The sequence below is a fragment of the Hypanus sabinus genome, chromosome 18 (genome assembly GCF_030144855.1).
Source record: "Hypanus sabinus isolate sHypSab1 chromosome 18, sHypSab1.hap1, whole genome shotgun sequence".
Taxonomy (NCBI): Eukaryota; Metazoa; Chordata; class Chondrichthyes; order Myliobatiformes; family Dasyatidae; genus Hypanus; species Hypanus sabinus.
The window spans coordinates 65,453,750-65,480,675 of NC_082723.1; the positions used below are offsets into that span (position 1 = coordinate 65,453,750).

The window sequence follows — 26,926 nt, forward strand, 5'->3', positions numbered from 1 at the left end:
AGTTAGTTTAACTTGGCAATTCTGTGTGGACAGTTTTTTGCCCAGGGCCAAGTATTCGGACCAACAGCACATTTCTATCTCCTGTCATACTGATCTATGGACTTGTACCAGGTAATGGTGCCCTCATCTGGTCACTCTGGGAACTACTCCAGTTTCTGCTTAGTGAAGTATGCCGTTTCCTGACTCAAACTTTCTGACTGTTGTCTTGGCGACCTTTTCTCCAAAAAAAAATCCTCTTCAGTGCATATTTCATAGATGCAAATGCAAGTTCTGTACATGCAGTTAACACTAGCTGCTTGCACCTAGACACGCAGTATCCAACAACTTAAAAGCTAATACTGCGTCAAGAAGTTCCATTTTGTTTTTACGCCTGTGACTGTTTTTTTGTTCAAAATCAGCCTTATTTATAGAACTGTCTCTGGAAATTTGTCAAAGTCTGAATATGCCTCATAAATCCGATCCCCTTCTTCCTTCAAAAGAACAGAGCCAAGTTTGTTTATTAGCGTAGTCATACCGTCATCTTTGTTCAAGTCTTCCAGTGAAATTTCCATCGTGGTCTCTCTCTCGTCCCGAAAGCGACAGTACAACTACAAGGGCCTGCTTCTTCTGAGGCTCCATAACACGAGTCTGTATTTCATTTTTCCAGCTTTCTTAATGCCAGCAGGATCCTATAGTCAGTAACCATCCTCTGTTACAAATGTTAACGCTCAAAACAACAAAGACAAGATTTTCTTTCGATTTAACAATCTTACTTTCTCCATTCACATTCCGTACACAGGCTGCCATTTTCTCATCCAACATTCCCCCCCACCACTTTCGTGCGCATGCCCAGAACAGGGAATGTCAACATTGCAATACAGCCCGAACAAACAGAACCAAACGCTGCCCGACCCTCGCCAACTTCAAATAGAAAACAGTCTTCCCATTCTCACAGCCTCCACCATGGTGGCATTCCACTGACTGAATTAGGCACAGTACAGTGTACAGAGTTCTTTAAAGTCAATAATTTGAACAGCGATCTTCTTCGCGAGCTGCAACTCCCGACCCAGCAGCTTCCGCACAGACATCTTAGAGCCGCACCCCGCCGTAACGCAGTTGGAATTCAAAAGTTCGACACCACTGCTGGGATACAACATAGTCTACACCCAACAGAGCACCAGCAAACAGTCAAAAAGAAACAGTTCAAAATCAAGGCAGGACGGGAGGGGAAAAAGGAGTGGACAGGCAGGGAAGCCTGGGCAGCATTAAAAACCTCAGCACTGTCCATGCAGCTGTGACAATAAAAGCTTTACCAGGCTGGTTTGCTGTTCCTCGAAAGTCCTCTTCACCCAGTCGCCCTGGGCTAGGCACTCCAAACGGGAGAAGTTTTCCACTGTTACTCATGGAATCAATCCGTCCCTGCTCCCGGCAAAGTCAGACTCAAACTTTGGCAATCCACCAGCCGCATCCACTGCTCAGTGCCGAGAAACTTCACCGAACAGAATCCTTCCAGGCAAGGAAACTGTTTCAGTCCGCTGCTGAAGTAACAGTCCACGCTCCCAAAGCAAACTGTTTCGGTCCGCTGCTGAAGTAACAGTCCATGTTCCCAAAGTCCACTGGCGGTCTCCAAAACCGTCCTTTGGCAATTTTGCAGCAAAAGTTCAACTTTAGGAGAGAGAGCTCTGACAATGTGAGACTCTCTCAGTACCACCCTTCCCACATTGTGACCCTCCCCCTCAGTATTGTCCCTCCAACAGTGTGACCCTCCCTCATTACTGTCCTTCCTTCAGCGTGACCCTCCCCCAGTATCGTCCTTACCGGTGATATACACACGATAAATAAATTTGACCAAATGATGGATTTGATCCCAATAATCTGAGGGACCAATTATCAAAACGTATGCTGGTTGACTGTGACAAAGACCATGAGGGGGTACTGGAAGTACAGCCAGCACTATGACACCCGGCATGACAGTGTGGAATTGGGCAATCAATATTTACCTTTGCTTGAACCTCTTTCAGCTGTTCATCAGTCTTGCATCCTTTGCTCTGTAAAATCTGGAACAGAGCACATTTTCTGAGTTAATAAATGAAATGCAAGGCCTAGTGGAAACCATAAGTCCAGTCCCAGTGCAAACTGTGCAGCGTCCACAGTGCCTGTGGGGGAGGGAGTCCAGCCGTCACCAACATAAGAACCTAAGGAGTGAAGATTAGCTTTATTTCTCACATCTACGTTGAAACGTACAGTGAAATGTGAAGTTTTGTGTTCAAGTCAAGTTGCTTTTTCGACCATAAACTGCTGGTACAGTAAACAGTAAAAATGAAACAACATTCCTACAGGACCCTGGTGCTACGTGAAACAACACAAAACTACACTAGACTATGAGAGAAGGCTACACTAGACTACGTAAAAACAACACAAAAAATACACTGGACTACAGACCTACACAGAACTACATAAAGTGCACAAAACTGTGCAGGGCAGTACAATAATTAATAAACAAGACAATAGGCACAGTAGAGGACAGATTACAATATAATAGTAAATGATGTAGATGTCAGTCTAGACTCAATTGAGGGGTCTGATGGCTTGGGGGAAGAAACTGTTGCACAGTCTGGTTGTGAGAGCCCGAATGCTTCGGTGCCTTTTCCCAGATGGCAGGAGGGAGAAGAGTTTGTATGAGGGGTGCGTGGGGTCCTTCATAATGCTGTTAGCTTTGCGGATGCAGCGTGTAGTGTAAATGTCCGTAATGGCGGGAAGAGAGACCCCGATGATCTTCTCAGCTGACCTCACTATCCTCTGCAGGGTCTTGCGATCCGAGACGGTGCAATTTCCGAACCAGGCAGTGATGCAGCTGCTCAGGACGCTCTCAATACAACCCCTGTAGAATGTGATGAGGATGGGGGGTGGGAGATGGACTTCCCTCAGCCTCCGCAGAAAGTAGAGACGCTGCTGGGCTTTCTTGGCTATGGAGCTGGTGCTGAGGGAGCAGGTGAGCACCAAGAAATTTGGTGCTCCTAACGACCTCCGGAGGAGATCCACCTCCGGAGGAGGAGTCTGGGGATGTGCTGGGTCAGCCTGCAAGTGTTCCCATGCTTCCAGCACCAACACTGTATGCCCACAACTCACTAATCCCATGCTTCCAGCACCAACACTGTATGCCCACAACTCACTAATCCCATGCTTCCAGCACCAACACTGTATGCCCACAACTCACTAATCCCATGCTTCCAGCACCAACACTGTATGCCCACAACTCACTAATCCCATGCTTCCAGCACCAACACTGTATGCCCACAACTCACTAATCCCATGCTTCCAGCACCAAAACTGTATGCCCACAACTCACTAATCCCATGCTTCCAGCACCAACACTGTATGCCCACAACTCACTAATCCCATGCTTCCAGCACCAACACTGTATGCCCACAACTCACTAATCCCATGCTTCCAGCACCAACACTGTATGCCCACAACTCACTAATCCCATGCTTCCAGCACCAACACTGTATGCCCACAACTCACTAATCCCATGCTTCCAGCACCAACACTGTATGCCCACAACTCACTAATCCCATGCTTCCAGCACCAACACTGTATGCCCACAACTCACTAATCCCATGCTTCCAGCACCAACACTGTATGCCCACAACTCACTAATCCCATGCTTCCAGCACCAAAACTGTATGCCCACAACTCACTAATCCCATGCTTCCAGCACCAACACTGTATGCCCACAACTCACTAATCCCATGCTTCCAGCACCAACACTGTATGCCCACAACTCACTAATCCCATGCTTCCAGCACCAACACTGTATGCCCACAACTCACTAATCCCATGCTTCCAGCACCAACACTGTATGCCCACAACTCACTAATCCCATGCTTCCAGCACCAACACTGTATGCCCACAACTCACTAATCCCATGCTTCCAGCACCAACACTGTATGCCCACAACTCACTAATCCCATGCTTCCAGCACCAACACTGTATGCCCACAACTCACTAATCCCATGCTTCCAGCACCAAAACTGTATGCCCACAACTCACTAATCCCATGCTTCCAGCACCAACACTGTATGCCCACAACTCACTAATCCCATGCTTCCAGCACCAACACTGTATGCCCACAACTCACTAATCCCATGCTTCCAGCACCAACACTGTATGCCCACAACTCACTAATCCCATGCTTCCAGCACCAACACTGTATGCCCACAACTCACTAATCCCATGCTTCCAGCACCAACACTGTATGCCCACAACTCACTAATCCCATGCTTCCAGCACCAACACTGTATGCCCACAACTCACTAATCCCATGCTTCCAGCACCAACACTGTATGCCCACAACTCACTAATCCCATGCTTCCAGCACCAACACTGTATGCCCACAACTCACTAATCCCATGCTTCCAGCACCAACACTGTATGCCCACAACTCACTAATCCCATGCTTCCAGCACCAACACTGTATGCCCACAACTCACTAATCCCATGCTTCCAGCACCAAAACTGTATGCCCACAACTCACTAATCCCATGCTTCCAGCACCAACACTGTATGCCCACAACTCACTAATCCCATGCTTCCAGCACCAACACTGTATGCCCACAACTCACTAATCCCATGCTTCCAGCACCAACACTGTATGCCCACAACTCACTAATCCCATGCTTCCAGCACCAACACTGTATGCCCACAACTCACTAATCCCATGCTTCCAGCACCAACACTGTATGCCCACAACTCACTAATCCCATGCTTCCAGCACCAACACTGTATGCCCACAACTCACTAATCCCATGCTTCCAGCACCAACATTGTATGCCCACAACTCACTAATCCCATGCTTCCAGCACCAACACTGTATGCCCACAACTCATTAATCCCAACCGGTGCATCTTTGGAACTTGCAGGGGTGGGAAATGGAGCACTCGGAGGAAACTTACAGACGGCAGCAGGAAATAAACCTCGGTTGTGGGCACTGTCCTCCAAATGGACCACAACCTTGTCCTGATTTGGAGGCTTGCATGCCTCAGAGACTGGACATTTATGCTGGCTGCCGTCAAGGCTTTGTGCTTTGGCTCCTGGTAGGGTCACCCACACCAAACAGATCAAAGGGTAGAGGCTAGATAAGAATGGGCCTCCGGTCCTTCCAGGTTCAGGGGTTCAGCTCAGGTCTAACGCCCCTGACTGACCAACCAAAACTGTTACTGAAACAACAATGAAGAATCCTTCTACATCTGAGTGTGACGGTATTCCTGAGTCTCCACCCGGGACTTGTGTGACTGACAGTAATGAAGACCAAGAGGAAGCTACTGACATGATGATGGAAGCTCTGAACACCCCCAGAGATGGAGACCTTCATTACTGCCCCCAACACCAGTGGCGTTACAGGCAGTAGGTGTAAGTCCTGGCACTGAAAAGCGTTAAAATAACTGTGCAATGTTACTCGGTTGCTCATATTTCCATTACAGACTGAAGAATGGGATATATATCTGTCTAAAATCTCTGTTCCACCGCCAACACCCTGACTATTTGCCCAATTTAAAATAAGAGGGAAGGGGAAATCCGGAAGAATGGTTTTCATCTCAGTGCTAGGCACCTTTGGTTGCTCTACCCCTGTGAAGATGGAGGCAAAGAATTTAAACTGCAAAAGGCTCGAGGGGTATGAGGAGAGAGCAGAAGGTGGGATTGGTGGCAAGACTAGACAATCCACAACGTACTGACGAGTGGAGCAGGTCTGGATAGAGAGACGGCAGAATAGGCCATGATCATAAATCCTCTCCCTAAGAAATCTTTCCAAACTTCCAAATGACTGACACGAGACTCAACAGTCCATAGTTTCCAGGTTCCCTCTTGAATAATGTAACAATATTTCCTCTGACTATCCCATTACCCTTCTTCCCTCCTCCTATCCCACTCCCCTTGTCTTCCTCTGCCATCCAACCTGACCTTCCCTCCAATCACACAATCACAAAAAGCTGCAGAAAATCGTAAACTCAGCCAGCTCCACCACGGGCACTAACCCCCCACACAATACTTCAAAGAGCGATGCCTCAAGAAGGCATCATCCAACACTAAGGACCCTCATCACCCAGGACATCTCATCTCATTGTTACCACCAGAAAGGAGGTACAGAAGCCTGAAGGTAGATTCTCAACGTTTCAGGAACAGTTTCTTCCTCTGTGTCATCAGATTTCTGAATGGACATCCAACCCATGAATACTACCTCACTATTTTTCCTCTCTTTTATACTAGTTAATTAATTTTTATACATATTTATGGGTTTATAGAGCCCCTTCCTGCCCTCAGACCATCCACCCTCTCTCCTTTGAAACACTTCATTCCCCACATACCACTCCATCTCTTTCTCCTCCGCCTCACCCCCATCCCCTTCCCATGTTCCCCACTCCTCGTCTCCCCTCTCTCCCTACCCCATCTTCTCCTCACTTTTCCCCGTTTCACCTTTTGCAACCGGTCCAGAACGCCGCAGCCAGGCTCCTGACAGGTGTCCAGAAGAGGGACCATTTTACTTCTATTCTGGCCTCTCTCCACGGACTACCAGTACGGTTTAGAATTGATTTTAAGGTTCTCCTGTTTGCTTACAAAGTCATAAATAGGCACCCTTCCCCCATTATATCACAGACCTTCTAACCCCTTATTCTACTTCTAGGTCCCTCAGGTCAGCTGACTTGGGGCTTCTGACTGTCCCGCGATCTAAACTTAAACTCAGGTGACTGTGCCTTTGCTATTGTAGCTCCTAGACTGTGGAACAGCATTCCCCTCCCTATCAGATCTGCCCCCTCCATCAACTCTTCTAAATCCAGGCTCAAAACTTACTTTTATTCACTAGCGTTTGAATCCTACTGATGTGGCTGATTTTTGGCTTGTGCCTAGGCCCTTGTGTTTCTTTTGTGCCCATAAGCTTTGCTGGTTATGTCTGTGTTTCTTATATTTCTGATTTTAGCTATCTGCTCTGATCTGTACAACACTTTGGTCAGCGTGGGTTGTTTTTAAATGTAATACATAAATAAACTTGACCTCCATCTCCCCTTCCCTACCTCCCCACGTCTCCCCTCATTCTTCCCCCCTCCCCACCTCCCAATGTCTCCCCATATGCCTCCCCCTCCCCTACCTCCCAATGTCTCCCCTCATTCCTCCCCCTCCCAACATCTCCCCTCATTCTTCCCCCCAATGTCTCCCCATATTCCTCCCCTCCCCACCTCTCCCCTCATTCCTCCCCCTCCACACCTCCCAACGTCTCCCCTCATTCCGCTCCCTCCCCGTCTCTCCTCATTCCTCTCCCTCCCCATGTCTCCCCTCATTCCTCTCCCTCCCCATGTCTCCCCTCATTCCTCCCCATCCCAACGTCTCCCCTCATTCCTCCCCGTCCCCACCTCTCTGCTCATTCCTCCCCCCTCCCAACGTCTCCCCTCATTCCTCCCCCACCTCCCAAAGTCTCCCCTCATTCCTCCCCCTCCCCCACCTCCCAACGTCTCCCCTCATTCCTCCCCCTCCCCCACCTCCCAACGTCTCCCCTCATTCCTCCCCCTCCCCCACCTCCCAATGTCTCCCCTCATTCCTCCCCTTCCCCCACCTCCCAACGTCTCCCCTCATTCCTACCCCCTCCCAATGTCTCCCCTCATTCCTACCCCCTCCCAATGTCTCCCCTCATTACCCCTTCCCCGTATCCCCTCCTTTCCATCTCCCCCTTACCCCTCCCCTATCACCGATTTACAGAGCGGAGATCCCGGTCCCAGTCCGCCCGGCTGACATGGAGCCCGAACTCCTGCAGGAAGATGTTGTCAGTGTAAAAGCAGCGGCAGGTGTAGAAGCGCGGCCGACGATCGGCAGCCCCCGAGCTCCTGGAGCGACCGGACTCCATCCCAACGCCCCCGGGGCTGCGTGGGGGGAGGGTTCCGCTCCGGCCGGACCGCCGGCTCCGCTCCAAACGTTCCGGTTACCATTGGTTCCGCCCGCCGGCCGCCGTCCTGCCATGGCCGGCGACAAGTGGAGCGTCGCCACCCAGACCGAGCGGCGGCCACCCCCGTGCCGGGGCGCCGAAACCGCCGAGCGCTACCGCCACGTCCAGCGCTACCTGTCCCGGGGCGTGTACAGTCCGAGCCTCGGGCCGCTGCGGCGGAGGAGCGTCCGGCGCTTCGCCGCCAACTTCACCCTGGACCGTGAGTGAGGGGACGGGGACTCGGGGAGAGGGTGGGGCTGCGGTGGAATAAAACCAGAAGGCGTGGGAGCAGGATTAGGCCATTTGGCCCATCGAGGCTGCTCCGCCATTTCATCATGGCCGATCCATTTCCCTCAGCCCCAATGTGATGCCTTCTCCCCGTGTCGCTGCATACCCTGAAAATCAAGGCTATGTCAACTTCTGCCTTAAGGATACATAAATATTTGGCTTCCTCAGCAGCCTGTGGCAAAGAATTCTACAGATTCGTCACTCGCTGGCTAAAGATATTCCTCCTCATCTCCATTCTAATGGGAGGGCCCACTATTCTGAGGCTGTGTCCTCTGGTCTTAGACTCCCCACCATAGGAAACATCCTCTTCACATCCACTCTATCAAGGCCTTTCACCATTCAATGGATTTCAATGAGGTCACTCATTATTCTTCTGAATTCCAGTGAATACAGGCCCAGAGCCATCAAATGCTCTTCATATAAAGAGCCATTCAACCCTGAAATCATTTTTGTGATCCTTCTTTAAACCCTCCCCAGTTTCAGCACATCCTTTCTAAGATAAGGGCCCCAAACTGTTCACAATACTCCCAAGTGAGGCCTCACCAGTGCCTTATAAAATCTCAACATTACATTCTTGCTTTTATATTCTAGTCCTCTTGAAATGAATGTTAACATTGTAATTGCCTTTCTCACCACTGACTCAATCTGCAAATTAACCTTTAGGGAATCCTGCACAAGGACTCCTAAGTCCCTTTGCACCTCGGATTTTTTGAATTTTTTGTCCATTTAGAAAGTAGTCTATGCTTTTATTTCTTCTACAAAAGTGCATGACCAACAACTTCCCAACACTGTATTCCACTTGCCATTTCTTTGTCCATTCTCCTAGTCCGTTTAAGTCCTTCTGTAGCCTCCCTGCTTCCCCAACACTAGCTGCCCCTCCACCTATCTTTGTATCATCTGCAAACTTGGCCACAAAGCCATCAATTTCTTCATTCAAATCATTGGCATATAACTTTAAACAAGCAGTCCCCACACAGACCCCTTTGAAACACCACTAGTCTCCAGTAGCCAAACAGACAAGGCTCCTTTTATTCCCACTCTTTGCCTCCTGCCAATCAGCCACTGCTTTATCCATGCTAGAATCTTTCCTGTAATACCATGGGCTTGTAGCTTGTAAAGCAACCTTGTGTGTGGCACCTTGTCAAAGGTCTTCTGAAAATCCAAATACACATCATCCACAAATTCTCCTTTGTCTATCCTGCTTGTTATTTCTTCAAAGAATTCCAGCTGATTTGTCAGGCTTAAGATTTAAGGAAACCATGCTGATTTTAGCCTATACCATCTGGTCCAGGTGACTTAACTACCTTCACACCTTTCAGTTTCCCAAGAACCTTTTCTCTAGCTATGGTAACTTCACTCACTTCTGCCCCCCACCCGCCCCCCGACACTCTTGAACTTCCAGCACACTGCTAGTGTCTTCCACAGTGAAGAATTTTGCAAAATACCTATTCAGTTCATCCGCCATTTCTTTGTCCCTATTGTCACCTCTCTTTTATACTTTATCTATCTGAAAAAAACTTTTGGTGTACCCTTTTATTGATTAGCTTACCTTGAGAGGATCAAGGGAAAGAAGGGGTAAATAGAGGGGGTTAGGGAGGAGGTTGTGGGCAGAGGCAAGGGGAGAGAAGGGAAAAGGAGATGGTGAAAGTAGGAAAGGGAGGGGGGAGGCCATGTCATTCTATGACAGGTTGCCCCCTCTCTTCTCAAATTCAAGTTCAAGTGTGTTGTCATCTGACTACATATAAACAACCAAATGAAAACACTGTTTCTCTGAACCATGGTGCACTCACAAAACATATCATACAAATCTCTGAAAGCAAAATCCAGCTTGAGCACCCCTGCTTAGGGCCAGAACTGTTTTGGATTTTGTTTTTTTCAGATTTTCAAATATTTGTATCCATATAATGAGATTCCTTGGGAATGCGACCCAAGATGAATCATGAAGTCTATTTACATTACAAATGCGGCTTGTATGTATACCCTGAAGATAGTTTTATATAATATTTTAAAATATTTTTGTGCATGAAACGATAATGTCTACATTGAACCATCTGAAAGGTAAGCTATCACTACCTCTGCCACCCAGGTGGACAGTCAATGTCTGTTTGGCATCACCACCACTCCCAACTTTGAATTTATGTGCTATCGGTAAGCAAATGTCTTACACTTGTTCATCTCACACACACCACTTGTATTGATGCAGCCCTTCAGTCTGTTAGATTTTCATCAGTGATGATCTTGGCAAAATCATCAATGAATTTCCCTGCCACTTCGTGATCAACAGATGTCCTATCCCCACAAATATTTAAAAATTTAATGCCGTGCTTCTTCTTAAATTTCTGTAACCTGCTAAATATTCACAATTACGTTCAATTTTCTGTTTGTCATGATAGATCTTTGTTTGTTTCACGATCAGCATACTGTTAAACAGTATATGTTCACTCTGACGCTGACGAATTTAATACACAATCAAAATCATTATTTTTTGCTTTATGCAGTGTTTTTCTATTTTTCATTAGCTTCTGGTCATTACTTATGTGAGGTCACATCTCAGAACTGTCTGTAGCGCACCGAGTCCTGTCTTTTGCCTGGGAGCCTTTCCAGCACCTTGTGGAATGTTCCATTTGTAACATCAGCTTTCAAAAAAAAAATTGTCTTTCTGAGGTTTTTTGGACTTTGAATAGGGGGTGTTTAACCTGTATTATGATAAATAAGTTAATAAAATATAATTCAAAATGCATGTCATGTGCAGCGTAGGTACACAGTAAACTGCTTGCTGTCCTAGAGGCAAGACCTCGTTGGTGGCAAGGTTTTCATTAGTCTCACAGCCTGAGGGAAGAAGCTGTTACCCAGTCTGGCAGTCCTCGGCCTGATGCTTCTGTACCTCCTTCCTGACAGTTGTGGGTGGGATGGGTGGCAGGGATCATCAACAGTGCTTCAGTTAAATATCACAAATAGCTGGCAGGGAGACCCCAGTGAACCTCTCAGTAGTTTTCACAATCCCTTGTGGAGTGAAACAATCCCACGGGGTACAAGCTGTAAATAAAATTCAACCGGCAGTTCATCTTCAACTCTAACGGATGAATTGTGAGGGATTTGCTTTTAACTTATTTCAGTATCTGGGATGTGACCGGCACATTATTGAAAAAAATAATTGAGATGTTCCCACAACAAATGGACTCACTTCCAAGGACTTTCCGACTCATTTTCTGGATATTTATTGCTTATCATTTATTATTCTTTCGTTCTTTCTTTTGCACTCTGGTGGAACGCGTACTACGCGTACCCCCACCAGATTGGGATGCAGCCAGTTAGACATTTGTAGAAATTTGCGAGGTCTTTGTGACATACCTAATCTCCTCAAACTCCCGATGAAATATAGCCGCTGTCATGCCTTTTTTGGGGGACGCTTTGGATGGAATGTCCGTTGGGCGGTCTTTCTTTGATTCTGTAATGGTTATTATTATGTGGATTTATTAAGTATGCTCACAAGAAAATGAATCTCAGGGTTGTATGTGGTGACATATATGATCTTTGACAATAAATTGACTGAACTTCTTTGAACATGGGAAATATACATTGAGTCTGTTGCCATGGCAACAAGGCGGGCCGGTACGCGGGGGAAATGCGCCCGCATTTCCTGTCCGTTCGGTTTGGGTACCGGGTTGCCGCTGATCCCTGGATAAAGAGTCCGTCGTCAGCGCCCAGCATCAATTCAACAGCCATGGCCGAGGTGGGCAATAAATTCCGCGACATCCAGCGCTATCTGTCCGATGGCCGCTTCCCTCCTACATTCTGCCCAGCCAAGAAGAAGAACCTGAAGCGCTATGCGCAGAAGTTCCTGCTGGAAGGTGCGTGGGTCCAAGCCCGGGTCCTGGGAGTGGAACTAGGATAGCGCCCGACTGTTAGAGAGATGTCGGCTTGGCCTGGCCCGGGCTTCTTTCCTCCATCACCCTTAGGTAGAAGAGGAAAGACCCCATCCAGAATGACAGGGGGAGTGAACAGGGAGGAAAGGAGAAGATTTCCGAGGTTGTACATGGAGAAGTAGGAACAGGAGCAGGCCGTTCAGCCCCTCCTTGGTTTGCTGGTCCGAATCAGGTTTAATATTGCCGGCATATGTTGTGCAATTTGTGGTTTTGCGGCAGCGACCCGTTGTAATACATAATAATACAAACTATAAATTACAGTAAGAAGTATATATAAAATAAGTAGTGTTAGAAGAAAGGAAAAATTAGTAAGGTAGTGTTTATGGTTCAGTGTCCTCTCAGAAATCGGATGGCAGACGGGAAGAAGCTGTTCCTGAAGCGTAGGGTGTGTGCCTTGAGGCTCCTGTATCTCCTTCCTGATGGTAGCAATGAGAAGAGGGCATGCCCTAAATAATGGGTGTCCTTAGGGATGGATACCAGCTTTTTGAGGCATCACTCCTTGAAGATGTCTGGATGCTGGGGAGACCAGTGCCCATGATGGAGCTGACTGATTTCAGAGCTTTCTGCAGGTTATTTCAATCCTGCACCCCCACCAGATTGGGATGCAGCCAATTAGACAGCTCTCCATGGTACCTTTGTAGAAATTTGCGAGTTCTTTGTGACATACCTAATCTCCTCAAACTCCCAATGAAATATAGCCGCTGTCATGCCTTTTTTGTAATTGTCACTATCAATACTTCAGTGATCGTTCACCTGGTGTCTGTGGCCGCATAACCAGGGTGTGATGTAAGACTATAAGGTATAGGAACAGGTTTAGACCATTTGGCCCATTGAGTCTGCTTTATCATGGCTTATCCATTTTCCTCTCTGCCCCAGTCTTCTGCCTTCTACCCATATCCCTTCATGCCTTGACTAATAAACAAGCTATCAGTCACTGCCTTAAAGACTTGGCCTCCACAGCTGCCTGTTTCAATGAATTCCACAGATTCACCACCCTCTGGCTGAAAAAAATCTTCCTCATCTCTTTTCTAAATAAACATCCCTCTATTCTGTGGCCTCTGGTCTTAGACTCCCCTACCATAGGAAACATCCTCTCCACATCCATTCTGTCAAGGCCTTTCACCATTCAATGAGGTCATCCCTCATTCTTCGGAATTGCAGTGAGTACAGGTCCAGAGCCATCAAACACTTCATATAACAAGCCGTTTAATCCTTGGAATCATTTTGGAGAACCTCCTTTGAACCCCATCCAGTCTCAGCACATCCCTTCTAAGATATGCAGCAGCTGCTCATACAACTATCCATTGTCTGCTTCACCATCTGAGTCACCATGACTTCACGTGGCTGATCGAGAGGACTAAGGTGCTACAGCTTGCTCAAGGGTGACTAGCAGCCCAGCGGAGGGAGGGATTGCCTTACACCTCCCTTGGTAGAGACTGATTTTCACCCTGTTGTCCAAGACCTTTCAGTATTTCAGTTGAGAGTTTAGGGATAACACGAGGGGAAACTTCTTTACTCAGAGAGTGGTAGCTGTGTGGAACGAGCTTCCAGGAGAAGTGGTAGAAGCAGGTTTGATTTTGTCATTTAAAAAAAAAATTGGACAGGTATATGGACAGGAAAGGAATGGAGGGTTATGGGCTGAGTGCAGGTAGGTGGGGCTAGGTGAGAGTAGGCGTTCAGCACGGACTAGAAGGGCCGAGATGACCTGTTTCTGTGCTGTAATTGTTAAATGTTTAATATTTGATAGATGTTTGAGATGATATGAGGGATGTACCATTCTTTGTCTCCATTAGTTTGCCTGTCCAACTGTGGTATTAATTCCTCCCTATCGTTGTTATTGCAGATTAATGTGATAATCAAGGTACCTTCTACCATGGAGATTGTTGCCTGTGTAACTTCAATGCTTCTTCCCATTCCTGTATCCATTTTCCAGCCTCACTTTCTGCAGGCCAGTATTGACTTAGATTTCCTGTTTTCTGTAGGTATGTATTTATTCAGAGCAGCAGTTCCCAACCTGGGGTCCTCGAGACCGCCCGGGTGTTGGCATAAAAATGGTTGGAAACCCAGGAATCCCTGACCTGGATCCTCTTGTGCTCCTGAGACTGAGACGAGTATAAAGTTGTTCAGGCAGTTGATGGATTAAATAGAGTTGATGTGTCCCTGAACGTGTTGTGCTCCACCAGGATCATGATTTCAAATGAGGGGTTGGATATTCGGGACAATAATCAGAGGAAACTAGAAATAATACATATTTCTAATTCTGCATCTGGGGGAGCATGGGAGCGTAGTCGTCAGCATAACGCTTTACAGTACAGGCGACCCAGGTTCAATTCCTGCCGCTGCCTCCGAGGAGTTTGTACGTTCTCCCTGTGACCACGTAGGTTTCCTCCCACAGTCCAAAGACATACTGGTTGGTAGGTTAATTGGTCATTGTAAATAGTCCTGTGATTATGCTATCGAGGATTGCTGGGTGACACGGCTCAAAAGGCCAGAGGGCATATTCTGTGCTGTATCTCAATGGTTTCCCAGCCTGGGGTCCACCGACCCCTCGGTTAATGGTTGGGTATCCCTGGCATCAGAAAAGGTTGGGAGCCCCTGATCTAGAGATAACACACGTTGGCAAACCCTTGCAGTCCAATGAACGCACACTGCCCTCAAATTCTTTTAAAACATCTTTTTAGTTGTTTTATTCCTTATTTGGTTACCTTTGTGGTTTATTTTCTCTTCCTTGGAGTCATGTGGTTCTACAGCAGGGAAACAGGCCCTTCGGCCCAACTCTTCCATGCTAGCTAAGAATCAGAATGAAGCTTTCACTGACAAACGGCATGAACTGTGTTGTTTTGCAGCAGCAGTACAGTACAAAGATATAAAAAACAAGTAAATATTGCAAAAAAAAACAAGGAATAGTGAGGTAGCATTTATGGGTTTCCAGTTTAAGATGGCACTGGTGAACCTCAGCAACTTCTGGCTGATGAAGCAAGGAAGACAACTAAATATTAATCACTCTTTTTCTGGTAAACAATCATTGCAAGCAATAGTCTGTAACTTCCCTTTGGACTCGGAGGCAATTCAATGTGGCAGAACAAAGACAAGGCAACGAGCCTGTTGCCAAGAGTGAGGAAGACCTGAGATTCGATCGATTTAAACTCTAGGCTGATTAGGAAAGGTCGGGTGCCAGAGTGTACCGAAGCAGCGGAACCCGATGTTTGGACAATGTAGGCGCCGGGTCAGATTGAAAACCGTCAGGGTGTCAGGGCCCAAAGCAAGAGATAGGCCGGTTCAGCTTGCTGCTCCACAGTGTTTACTCAGCTCTGTGCTGGAATGAAAGTCTGTGGACAAACTCTCTTTGGGGACTTCAGTTCAGAACCCTGTTTGCTTGCAGCTATTGTTTACATGATTTATTTTTCTCTGCACATTGGGTGTTCCAGTCTTTTTATGTTTTTTTGTTTTCTTTGTTTTGTGGCAAAACAAACCCAAAGAAGATGAATGTCAAGGTTGTATAATTTACACATACTTTGAACTTCTGAACATTGTTCAGAAATCTGTTGCCAGAGAGGAAGAAACTGTTCCACAGAGTGTGGGTCTTCAAAGTTCGGAGTAAATTTATTGTCTAAGTCACGATATACAACCTTGAGATTTGTTTTCTTGCTGGCATTCACAGTGAATACAAAGAAATGAAAATAATAAAGTAATATCGTGAGGATGAGATGAAGAGACCTTGAAAATGAGTTCATTGACTGTGGGAGCTGTTCAATGTTGGAGTGAGTGAAGTTATCCCCTTTGACTTAGGAGCCTGATGTTTGAGGGGACATGTTTCTGAACATGGAGATGTGAGTCCTGAGGCTCCTGTTCCTCCTTCCTGTTGGCAGCAGCAAGAAGAGAGCATGTCCTGAGTGGTGGGGGTCTCTGACGATGGATGCTGCTTTCCTCCGACAATGTTTTGTATGGATGTGCTCAATGGTGGGGAGGGCTTTACCCATGATGGACTGGGTCATATCCACTACCTTTTGCAGGATTTTCCTTTCAGGAGCATTGGTGTTTCCATACCAGCCTGTGTTGCAGCTAGCAATATACTCTCCACTGCACATTTATAAAACTTTGTCAATGTTTTAGCTGTCATGCCAAATCCTTACAAACTCCTAAGGAAGTATAGGCACTGCCGTGCTTTCTTCATAATTGCTCTTGCACGCTGCCCAGGACAGGCCGTTCTGCAATGATAGCACTGAGGAATTTAAAGTTGCTGACCCTCCCCACCTCTGATCCTCCGATGAAGACTGGCTCATGGACCTCTGATTTCCTTCTCCTTCGCAAACTCCAAGAAATGACCCAATTAGTGAAGGTGAAGTCTCTCTGTTCCTCCAAGTCCCCACACGTTGTATTGAAATTGGTTTATTATTGTCACGTGTACTGAGATCCCGTGAAAAGCTTGTCTTGCATGCTGTTCATACAGATCAGACCATTACACAGTGCATTGAAGTAGACCAAGGTAAAATTCTAAGAGTTTCTCTAAAGTGCAAGATCTTAATGAGGTAGTTTGTGAGGCCAAGAGTCCATCTTATTGTACAAAAGATTCGTTCAAGGGTCTGATATCAGCAGAGTAGAAGCTGTCCTTGAGCCTGGTGGTACATGCTTTCGGGCTTTTGTATCTTCTGCCCGATGGGAAAGGGGAGAAGAGAGAAAGCCTGGGGTGGGTGGGGTCTTTGTTTATGCTGGCTGCTTTACCGGAGTGTAGACAGTCCACAGAGGGGAGGCTGGCTTCTGCGACATGAGCTTTATTCACAGATCTCTGCAGCTCCTCGCAGTTGTATGCAGAGCAGTTCCCATGCTAAGCCATTATGAAAGCTTTCTGTGGTGCATCACTAAAAAACGCAAAGATTAGAGAGGAACGTGCTAAATTTCTGCAGCCTCCTGAGGGAGTAGAGACATCAGTGATGTTTCTCAGCCGTGATGTCAACGTGGATGGACCAGGACAGAATGTTCACACTTTGGGAACTTGGAAGCTCTCAACCTCAAAGGTCCTGTCTGCTGTTGCTGTAGACAGTAGAATGTGTACCGGCCTCCTTCCTGAACTCCGTGACCAGCTATTTCGTTCTGTTGACACAGGGGTTGCTTGAGGTATGGCCCACTACGATGATACCTTCTGCAAACTTGTAGCTGAAGTTAGAGCAGAATCTGGCCATGCATTGTTGAATGTACAGGGAGAAGTTAAAGCAGGATCTGACTATACAATGTTGAATGTGCAGGGATGAGAGTGAGGGGCTGAGGATGCAGCCTCATGGTGCACCAGTGTTTAGAATAATCATGGCAAAACCGTTGCTGCTCAACCTTACTGACTGTAATCAATTGGCCAGGAGGTCGAGGATCCGTCTGAAAGGGAGGTGTTCAGTCCCAGGGTCTGGACTATGGTGATGAATTGCAAGATCCTACAAAGGATTATGAGGACTACAGAGAGGCTCTCTCTTCCTCCCATCTGAGATGCACTGCGTACACAGGGCCCTTAGCATTGTTGGTGATCTCTCCCAACTATCCAACAATCTCTTTGACCTCCTACTATCAGGCAAGAGGTACTGTAGCATTAGGACAAGCACTGTTAGAATGGACTTCTAGGCCTGAAGAAGTGTCTTGGCCTGAATTATAGACTATCTATTTATTTCCATAGATGCTGCCTGACCTGCTGAATTCTTCCAGTATTTTGTGTGTGTTGTTTGGATGGGAGACAGCTTCTACCCCAGGCTGTGAGAGCACTGAACTCCCTGCCACCACCCAGGTCTCATCACACATGAAGCATCAGTAGCGTTATACTGTTTACTTTTTAACTTGTGTCATAAATGCATCTTATTATCATCAATTTATTTGTGGTAATATTATTGTATGTATTATGTGTTTGAACTTTATGTCCATTGTTGTGCACCTTGGTCCAGAGGAATGTTGTTTCATTTGAGGGTATATATGTGTGTACGGTTGAAATGCGCTGGTCCCCGCTTGGGCTGGCCGGCCTGCGCCAGTCCCCCTTCACACTGGCTGGTCTGCTTTGTTCCCCACTTGGGCTGGCCGGTCTGCTTTGTTCCCCACTAGGGCTGGCCGGCCTGCGCCAGTCCCCCTTCACGCTGGCCGGCCTGCGCCAGTCCCCGTTCACGCTGGCCGGCCTGCGCCAGTCCCCGTTCACGCTGGCCGGCCTGCGCCAGTCCCCGTTCACGCTGGCCGGCCTGCGCCAGTCCCCGTTCACGCTGGCCGGCCTGCGCCAGTCCCCGTTCACGCTGGCCGGCCTGCGCCAGTCCCCGTTCACGCTGGCCGGCCTGCGCCAGTCCCCGTTCACGCTGGCCGGCCTGCGCCAGTCCCCGTTCACGCTGGCCGGCCTACGCCAGTCCCCGTTCAGGCTGGCCAGTCTGTGCCACTCAGAGTTCTCCTTCCTTCATCATTGATGCTGCCTGCTCTCATCTGCATCTCCTCCATTTCCCAGAGATCCACGCTCACCCCATCTTTCCGCCACATTGATAGAGTTTCTCTTGTCCTTAAACAACATCTCCTGAGCCTCTGCATCCAACACATCATTCTCTCTAATCTTTGCCACCTTCGACGGGATTCTACCACCAAATATATCTTTACCTCCCTGCCACTCTCTGCTTTCCCTAGGGATCACTCCTACCATGATTTCCTTGTCCATTCGTCCCTCCCCACTAATCTCCCTCCCAGCATTTATCCCTGCAAACAACAGAAATGCTACTCCTGCCCATTCACCTCCTTCCTCACCTCCATTCAGGGCCCCATACAGTCCTTCCAGCTGAGGCAACACTTCACCTGTGAATCTGCTGGAGTTGTCTGTTGTATACTGTGCTCATAATGTGGCTTCCTCTGTATTGGTGAGACCCAATGTAACTTGGGGGACTATTTCGTCGAGCACCTCTGCTACATCCACCAAAAGTGGAACTTCCTGGTGGCCAAACATTTTAATTCTGATTCCCATTCCCGTTCCAACATATCAGTCCAGTGCCTCCTCTTGTGCCAAGATGAGGCCACCCTTGGTGGAGGAGCAACACCTTATATTCCGTCTGGGTAGCTTCCAACCTGATGGCATGAATATCTATTTCTCCTTCCAGTCATGTTTTTCCTTTCCTCTTACCTCTCCTCATCTGTCTATCACCTCCTCCTTCCCCTTCTCCTGTGGTCCACTCTCCTCTCGTATCAGATTCCTTCATCTCCAGCCCTTTTCCCATCCACCTGACTTTACCTTCTTCTTCCCCCCCCCCCCCTCTTTTTATTCTGGTGTCTTTTCCCTTCCTTTCCAGTTCTACTGAAGGGTCTCAGCTTGAAACATTGACTGTTGATTCATTACCATAGATGCTGCCTGACCTGCTGAGTTCCTCCAGCATTTTGTGTGTTTCCACTTACCTGGTTCCAGGTCCCGCAAGATGACATTTTCTTAAGCCCATCACCCCTACTGGGGCATAGGCTGCGAGCCTGTCTTTCAAGTTGTCTCCATGTGTAGCCCATCTTCTTGGTGTTTCCTTTTTCTCCCAGGGATGAGGTCTTTGGAGCTTCTGTAGCTCTGGGTTTTTACGGGATGGGGCTGCTAGCCCCATGGCCAACCCTGCTGCTTTCACAGCCGGGCTTGGAACCCTCTGTGGCAGAGTTGCAGGATGTTTATATTAATTCAGCCCTCAGCAAGGGGACTCAGTCTCCCCATTTTGTCGTGAAGTGTCTTGCAATCTTGGTGCTGGTACATTGGTATAACGTGTGTTATTTATTTTCAGGTGGCTGTTTATACTATGTGGGGCCAAAGAAGGACGAGAAGAGAGAAGTGGTGGTGGATCGGGAGAGGCGACGGCAAATCTTCCTGGAATGTCACTTTTCTGACGTCGGCTGTCACTTGGGCCAAAAGAAGACAGTACACAGGATCCAAACCCGATATTATTGGTTGGGGATAGTAAAGGATGTTGTAGATTGGGTAAGGAAAATAAAAACAAGTCACAAATGGCTGCTTTTGTTTACAATAAGGTTAGCTTCATTAAATGATGTGTTGAAATATGAGGTCATTGGAACATAGAGCCTGTGTTGCCCCTTTGAAAGCATTCCTCACTTTGTCTCACTTACTCACTCATTTCCAAAAGCATGCACCTATCTCCCTTCCAAGCTGCTGGAAAAGGACCAGCTATTACCCCACAACAATCAAGGAGGAGGTACAGGTGCTTCAGGACTCAAACCACCAGGTTCAGGAACAGTTATTACCCCCAACCATCAGACTCTTGAACCAAAGGGGATAATTTCGCTCAACTTCACTTGCCCATCACTGAACTGTCCCCACAACCTATGGACTCACTTTCAAGGACTCTTCACCTCTTGTTCTCAATAATTATTATTTACTTGTTATTATCATTTCCTTTTTTCTCTTTCTGTAGTTGCACAGTTTGTTGTCTTGCACAATTGTTGTTTGTCCGTACTGTTGTGTACAGTCTTTCATTTATTCTATTGTGTTTCTTGTAGTTACTGTGATTGCCTGCAAGAAAATGAATCTCCGGGTTGTATATGGTGACATATATGTACTTTGATAATAAATTTACTTTGAACTTTTGAACTGTGAGTAACGTCCTGAAGGATCCCACCCACCCTGCTCATGGACTGTTTGTCCCACTCCCATCAGGGAGGAGGCTGTGTAGCATCCACACCAGGACCACCAGACTCAAAAACAGTTACTTTCCCCAAGCAGTAAGGCTGATCAACACCTCCACCCACTAACCCACCCCTCCACAACCCCAACCACTACTACTTCATCATTTCCTGTCAGAGTCACCTTCTGTACAGACATTTCTGTACCTAATGTCACTTTATGGACTTAAAATCAATCTATGTATGTTGCATATCTTATGTCATTATCATCATGAGCTGTGTCATGTGAAGTGGACAATCATGGTCTTGGTAAATTTTTCTACAGAAGTGGTTTGCCATTGCCTTCTTCTGGGCAGTGTCTTTACAAGACGGGTGATCCCAGACATTATCAATACTCTTCAGAGATTGTCTGCCTGGTGTTAGTGGTCACATATCCAGGACGTGATCTGCACCGGCTGCTCAAACGACCGCCCACCACCTTCTCCCATGGCTTCACGTGACCCTGCTCAGGGGAGGGGAGCTAAGCAGGTGCTACACCCTGCCCAAGGGTGACGTACAGGGCAGCAGAGGGAGGGAGTGCCTCACACCCCCTTTGGTAGAGTCGTATCTGCACCCCACCACCCAGCTTATGTGTTTACATTTATCACATTTTTTATAATTGTGTTCTTTATCTTTTTGTGTGCTGCATCAGATCTGGAGTAACAATTATTTTGTTCTCCTTTAACACTTGTGTGTAGGATATGATATTAAACAATCTTGAATGTTGAATCTGAAAGTTCTTAGTGAATTTTTGAGGAATGTGTTCCATATCACCAAAGCTTGCTGCATTGAGAGTAACATTACTGTCTGCCCTCTGGTCTTCTGATGATCTCCTTTTCCTTCAAACCTCTGGTCACTCAGCCTCCTCCCACTTTGTTACTGTGTGAACAAAGTCACCAGAGAGAAGTACTGGTAGGTCTGAAGAATCTCTGTACTCTACGAAATGAGACGCCGCAGGCTTCGTATTGAGACCCCTTTTGGAAAAAAGGTCTGCCTGACCCAACACTACATGACATTTTATACGCTAAAGATCAAAGAAAAATTCAGGACAATTCTATATTTATAGTGCTTCCTTTGAACTATACACCAACCTCACACCTACACAACAAACCCAATTCACACAAATAAGATTTAAATCAGCATTATCTGGTCTTCCAGTTAACTTCACAGTTCTTTGGAACCCATTGTTCAGGGCTGCATTTTAGATTTAATCCACAGTTCATATTCGAATCCGAAGACTGGTGGCTGAAGTCAGTTGCCGAAGTTATTTGTTATATGTGCTAGCACCCCCCCCCCCCCAATAACTCTCTAACACACTTCCACCCACTTACTCATCAAACCCTCTCGCAGCTTTGAATGTAGGTACTGAATCTCCCCGAGCCTTCTCGATTAAGGAGAACAGTCCCAGCTTCTGCCCCATCTCTTTGTGGATCATAGCCTTCATGGGTTAGAGCAGTGGTTGCCAACCTTGGATCCACAGATCTCTCGGTAAATGGTAGGGGCTCATGCATACTGCTCTGTTTGAGTTTTTATCTTCAGTAATTCTGTTTGAGTGACAGTTGACCAAAAACTGATTTTGTAACGAAATGTTTCTCACTTCTGTGTTGGGACTATAGATTAAAATGTGTGATACCTGCCAGCATGCAGAACACTACAAGAACGTCTCTCGCAAATTTCAACCATTGAAAGTGACGAGACCATGGGAAATTCTTGGCCTTGAGCTCACAGGTAAGGCAAGGTACTCTGTCATGACACGAATAAATCTGCAGGTGCTGGAAATTCAAGCAACACACATGAAATGCTGGTGGAATGCAGCAGGCCAGGCAGCATCTATAGGGAGAAGCACTGTCGACGTTTCGGGCCAAGAAGGGTCTTAGCCCGAAACCAGCACTTTGTGTGTGTTACTCAGTCATGAACTGCTTTTCTCGTGTTTCTTTGCGTCATATCTAACTGACTTTCTGTTGGCGCAGGTCCTTTCCCAGAGACGGTCCGCGGGAATACCTACATACTGATAGTCACAGACTATTTTACAAAGTGGGTTGAAGCAATTCCAATACAGAACAGAGATGCATTGTCTGTAGCTGGGGGCTTGGCTGCTACCTTTTACAGGTCAGTACTTCTGAATTTCAGTTGGTGTCAGTAGGAACAAGTGTTACGAAATCCCGTAACTGGATCACTTACCAGCAAAGGTAGAGAGGTCCGTTGAAGTCTGATGGTACTATTTTTAAAAGTATTTATTGATAAAGGGCACAAAAATAAGATTAATGCAAACATACAGATAATATACGTCGTCAATACTAAATCTAAAGTGTGGGTATAATAATAACCAATAAGAAATAGCTCTTTCGTTGTCTAGGGATAATGTATCGTCCGATGGAGAGATAACAGTCACTGTTAGTTCATTCAAGCTGCAGCGTTTTTGGGTTTAAGAGCGAGGCGTTTTAAACTTGCCCAGGTCTTTTATGATGCCAATCCGTTGAGTAAGGGGAGTAGGTTCCCCATTGTTAGCTAAAAGCTGTTTTCCGTGGTTCCAGCCACCAATTCCAGCAACGGAACTGAACGCACGTGGCCTCCTTCAGATGACTTCCTGCTGTTATGTGGTCGCTTAACGTTTCTTCTGGTGCGTCTGAGGGACTGTTCCTACAGACCCTCTTTTATCCTGACTCACAGGGTCGTAGATGTCAATCAGGTTGGGGGTGTGCACTCTCTCCCTCAACCAGCCCACTTTGCCCGAGGGCGTTCACGTAGCATAGTATCTCAATCCACAAATTGGTCTCCAAAAGACAATGGCCAAGTCCCGTAGCTTTACATCGCTGGGGAAACGAGACAGCCTGCACGTCTCTTCTCCCATTTCCTGGGCCCCTTGACCCAACCCAACAGTGATCTTGCGATTCTCACAAAGGAGGGGGCTACGGACGTAACACAAGTCTTTGCTCTGGAGTGGTCTTGTTCAAACCCTGAGGCCCAGGTGCAAGTACTGGGGCTGACATGTACATACAGAGCCTATAAAAAGTACTCATCCACCCTTGGAAGTTTTCATGTTTTATTGTTCTGACACTGGTCAAGAGAAAAAGACTCATGTCAAAGATCTCTACAAAGTGATCTAAATTATTGCAAATATAAAATGCAAAATAATTGATTGCATAAGTATTCACCCCCTTCAAGTCAGTAATAGCGGACACATCTTTGGCAGCAATTACAGCCTTGGGTCTGTGTGGATAGGTCTCTTATCAGCTTTGCACATTTGGGCACTGCAATTTTCCCCTATTCTTCAAAAAAGCCAGCAACTTTAAATTCCTGGGTGTCACTATCTCAGAGGACCTGTCCTGGACCCATCATATAAAATGTTGGAAACTGTATGGTCATGCACTTTGCTGGGAGAAATAAATGGGCAGACTATTACTTGAATGGGCTGAAAATTCAAAATGCAGACATGTCAACAGACTTAGGAGTCCTTGTGCAAAATACCCTAAAGGTTAACCTCCAGATTGAGTTGGTGGTGAAGAAGGCGAATGCAATGTTGCCATTCATTTCTAGAGATACAGAATATAAGATCAGGGATGTGATGTTGAGGCTCTATAAGGCACTCATGAGACCACACTTGGAGTATTGTGTATAGTTTTGAGATATACTGACATTGGAGAGGGTTCAGAGAAGATTCACAAGAATGATTCCAGGAATGAAAGGGTTACTGTATGAAGAATGTCTGGCAGCTCTTGGGCTGTTTTACTTGGAGTTCAGGAGAATGAGGGGGGACCTCATAGAAACATTCCAAATGTTAAAAGGCCTGAACAGATTAGATATAGCAAAGTTATTTCCCATGGTAGGGGATTCTAGGACAAGACAGCATGACTTCAGGATTGAAGGACGTCCATTTAGAACAGAGATGTGGAGAAATTACTTTAGTTAGAGGGTGGTAAATCTGTGCAATTTGTTGCTACGAGTGGCTGTGGAGGCCAAGTCATTGGGTGTATTTAAGGCGGTGATAGATAGGTTCTTGATTAGCCAGGACATCAAAGGGTATGGGGGGAAGGCAGGGGAGTGGGGATGACTGGAAGAATTGGATCAGCCCATGATTGAATGGCAGAGCATACTCGATGGACCAAATGGCTTACTTCTACCTCTATATGTAACGGTCTTATGTGAGGTGGGAAGTGTGCTGACTGTCTATATTACGGCCTGGGCTGAATCTGCTACCTTTTGTAGGGTTTTCGGTTCAAAGGCATTGGTTTTCCCAAACCAGGCCATGTTGACTAAACTCCAGCAAGTACAGTCTCCCCATGGTGCCTGTGTGGGGCTTGAGTAATATAGAGTTGAAAATGGTGATTAGCCAAGATCTCACTGAAAAGTGGAACAGGCACAAGCTGTTGTATAGCCTCATCCTGGAGTAGCAGGCTGTAAAAATTCTGGCATATATTGTTCGATTCTATGGAGTTTAGGGAGCAGTTTGCTGGGGCGGGCAAGTTGTCAGTGGAATTTTTAATCAACTGGTTGCAGTGCAGATGATGTCAGTGGCTGTATATTTTTAGCCTCTCCATTTTGCACCCTGAAGAGTGTTTGTTGGATTTACCACAAGACCTTTTCACAAATGAATAGCATTAGCAGTTTGCATCAGTGTGCACCATTTAATATGTCATTCCTAGTTGGCAATGACGGACAGTAATTGCCAAGACTTGCATTAAGTGGTGCTTTTTCAGCAGAAATTGCATCATTCTGTTTTTTTCCTGCATTAATGTTATTTATTTGACACAGGTTTGGGGCTTCAAAAGAGACATTCTCCAAGGAAAGCAGGATATTTTGTGATGAGGTAACGGACATCTTGAGCTCTTCAGTGGTGTGAGAGAATGTGTGCATATGTATGAGAGCATACACCTGTATACGCTTGTAAATGTATACAAGGTAGATTCTAGTTCTTTGGGACACATCAGGACCAGTACATCTTGGCCCAATTAAGCCACTGGCCGATTAGCTGAGGTTTCATGGAATTCGTTTAAAAAAAGTATTTAAAAAAAAAGGCAAACTACTATTTAACTGAGTAACAAATTAAGTGTTTAAATGAAATACAGAACAAATGAGTAAACTACCAATACTACTACAGTACTATAAAACTGTGTGTAAGTTCCTAATAGTTATTGATAGAGGAATACATCCATTGTTTACTGCTGTGTTCTTTTGATTGGCTGTAAGTGACTAAAATCAGCCCAGACTTCTAGTGCAGATAATGGACTGCCTTCATACAATGCTTTTGATGATCATATCTTCCAAATCTTCATTATCATTTTAACATTTCAGATGATTATCAATATCTTCAAGTTCTTCATAGTTCCTAACTTGTTAAAGTACTGAAATAGTTTCATTTTCACTCCTGGCCATTTCTGGTATCTCCAAGCTTAAATGCTTGAAACCTCAGTGAGCAAAACAGTTCTGAATTGTCTTAATGCCTATTTCTCGCCAACTATCGGTGCCAAAAATCTCCGCTTTTTGAACACAAACACACACAACTGATGCTATTTAAAAGTTGTTCGCTCCAAGTAAAGTGCACGTAACTGACGCAAGTTAGAAACTCTTCAACAACAGTCACCTGTCCCAAGTAGGCGGCTGCCCCGATTAACCAATGGACCAATTAACCTGAAAAGATTGTTGGAAGGGCTTATTGCAAATGGATATTGTAATGTACGGTAAAAAGAAACATAAGACCATAACATATAGGAGCAGAATTAGACAATTTGGTCCACTGAGTCTACTCTGCCATTTCATCATGGCTGACCCAATCATCCTCTCTGCCCCAATCTCCTGCCTTCTCCCCATATCCCTTTGTGCTCTGGCCAATCAAGAATCTATCAACCTCTGCCTTAAATATACCCAATGCCTTGACCTCCACAGCTGCCCGTGCAAATGAATTCCACAATACTCCAGGTGAGGCCTCACCAGTGCTTTATAAAGTCTCAACGTTACATCCTTGCTTTTGTGTTCTAGTCCTCTTGAAGCGCATGGTAACATTGCATTTGCCTTCCTCACCACAGACTCAGCCTGCAAGTTAACCTCTAGGGAGTCCTGCACAAGCACGCCAAGTACCTTTACGCTTCAGATTTTTGTATTTTCTCTCCATTTAGACCAT

At 46.4% G+C, this 26,926-nt stretch overlaps 2 protein-coding genes across 2 annotated transcripts in view; one reads left to right on the forward strand and one right to left on the reverse strand.

Annotated features, from left to right (window-relative positions):
* ogfod2 (2-oxoglutarate and iron-dependent oxygenase domain containing 2) overlaps window positions 1–7,996 on the reverse strand; it is a 28,987-nt gene extending 20,991 nt beyond the window's left edge. Inside the window, exons 1-2 of the mRNA XM_059994564.1 lie at window positions 7,727–7,996; window positions 1,980–2,036 (exon numbers count right to left, since the gene is read on the reverse strand). Coding sequence (XP_059850547.1) covers window positions 1,980–2,036; window positions 7,727–7,873 — 204 coding nt within the window. The 5' untranslated portion in view covers window positions 7,874–7,996. The remainder of the gene's footprint in view (window positions 1–1,979; window positions 2,037–7,726) is intronic.
* A 3,939-nt stretch (window positions 7,997–11,935) lies between these two features.
* zgc:113436 (uncharacterized protein LOC503528 homolog) overlaps window positions 11,936–26,926 on the forward strand; it is a 28,639-nt gene continuing 13,648 nt past the window's right edge. The window contains exons 1-5 of the mRNA XM_059994563.1: window positions 11,936–12,090; window positions 19,917–20,110; window positions 22,425–22,536; window positions 22,779–22,917; window positions 25,561–25,615. Coding sequence (XP_059850546.1) covers window positions 11,964–12,090; window positions 19,917–20,110; window positions 22,425–22,536; window positions 22,779–22,917; window positions 25,561–25,615 — 627 coding nt within the window. The 5' untranslated portion in view covers window positions 11,936–11,963. The remainder of the gene's footprint in view (window positions 12,091–19,916; window positions 20,111–22,424; window positions 22,537–22,778; window positions 22,918–25,560; window positions 25,616–26,926) is intronic.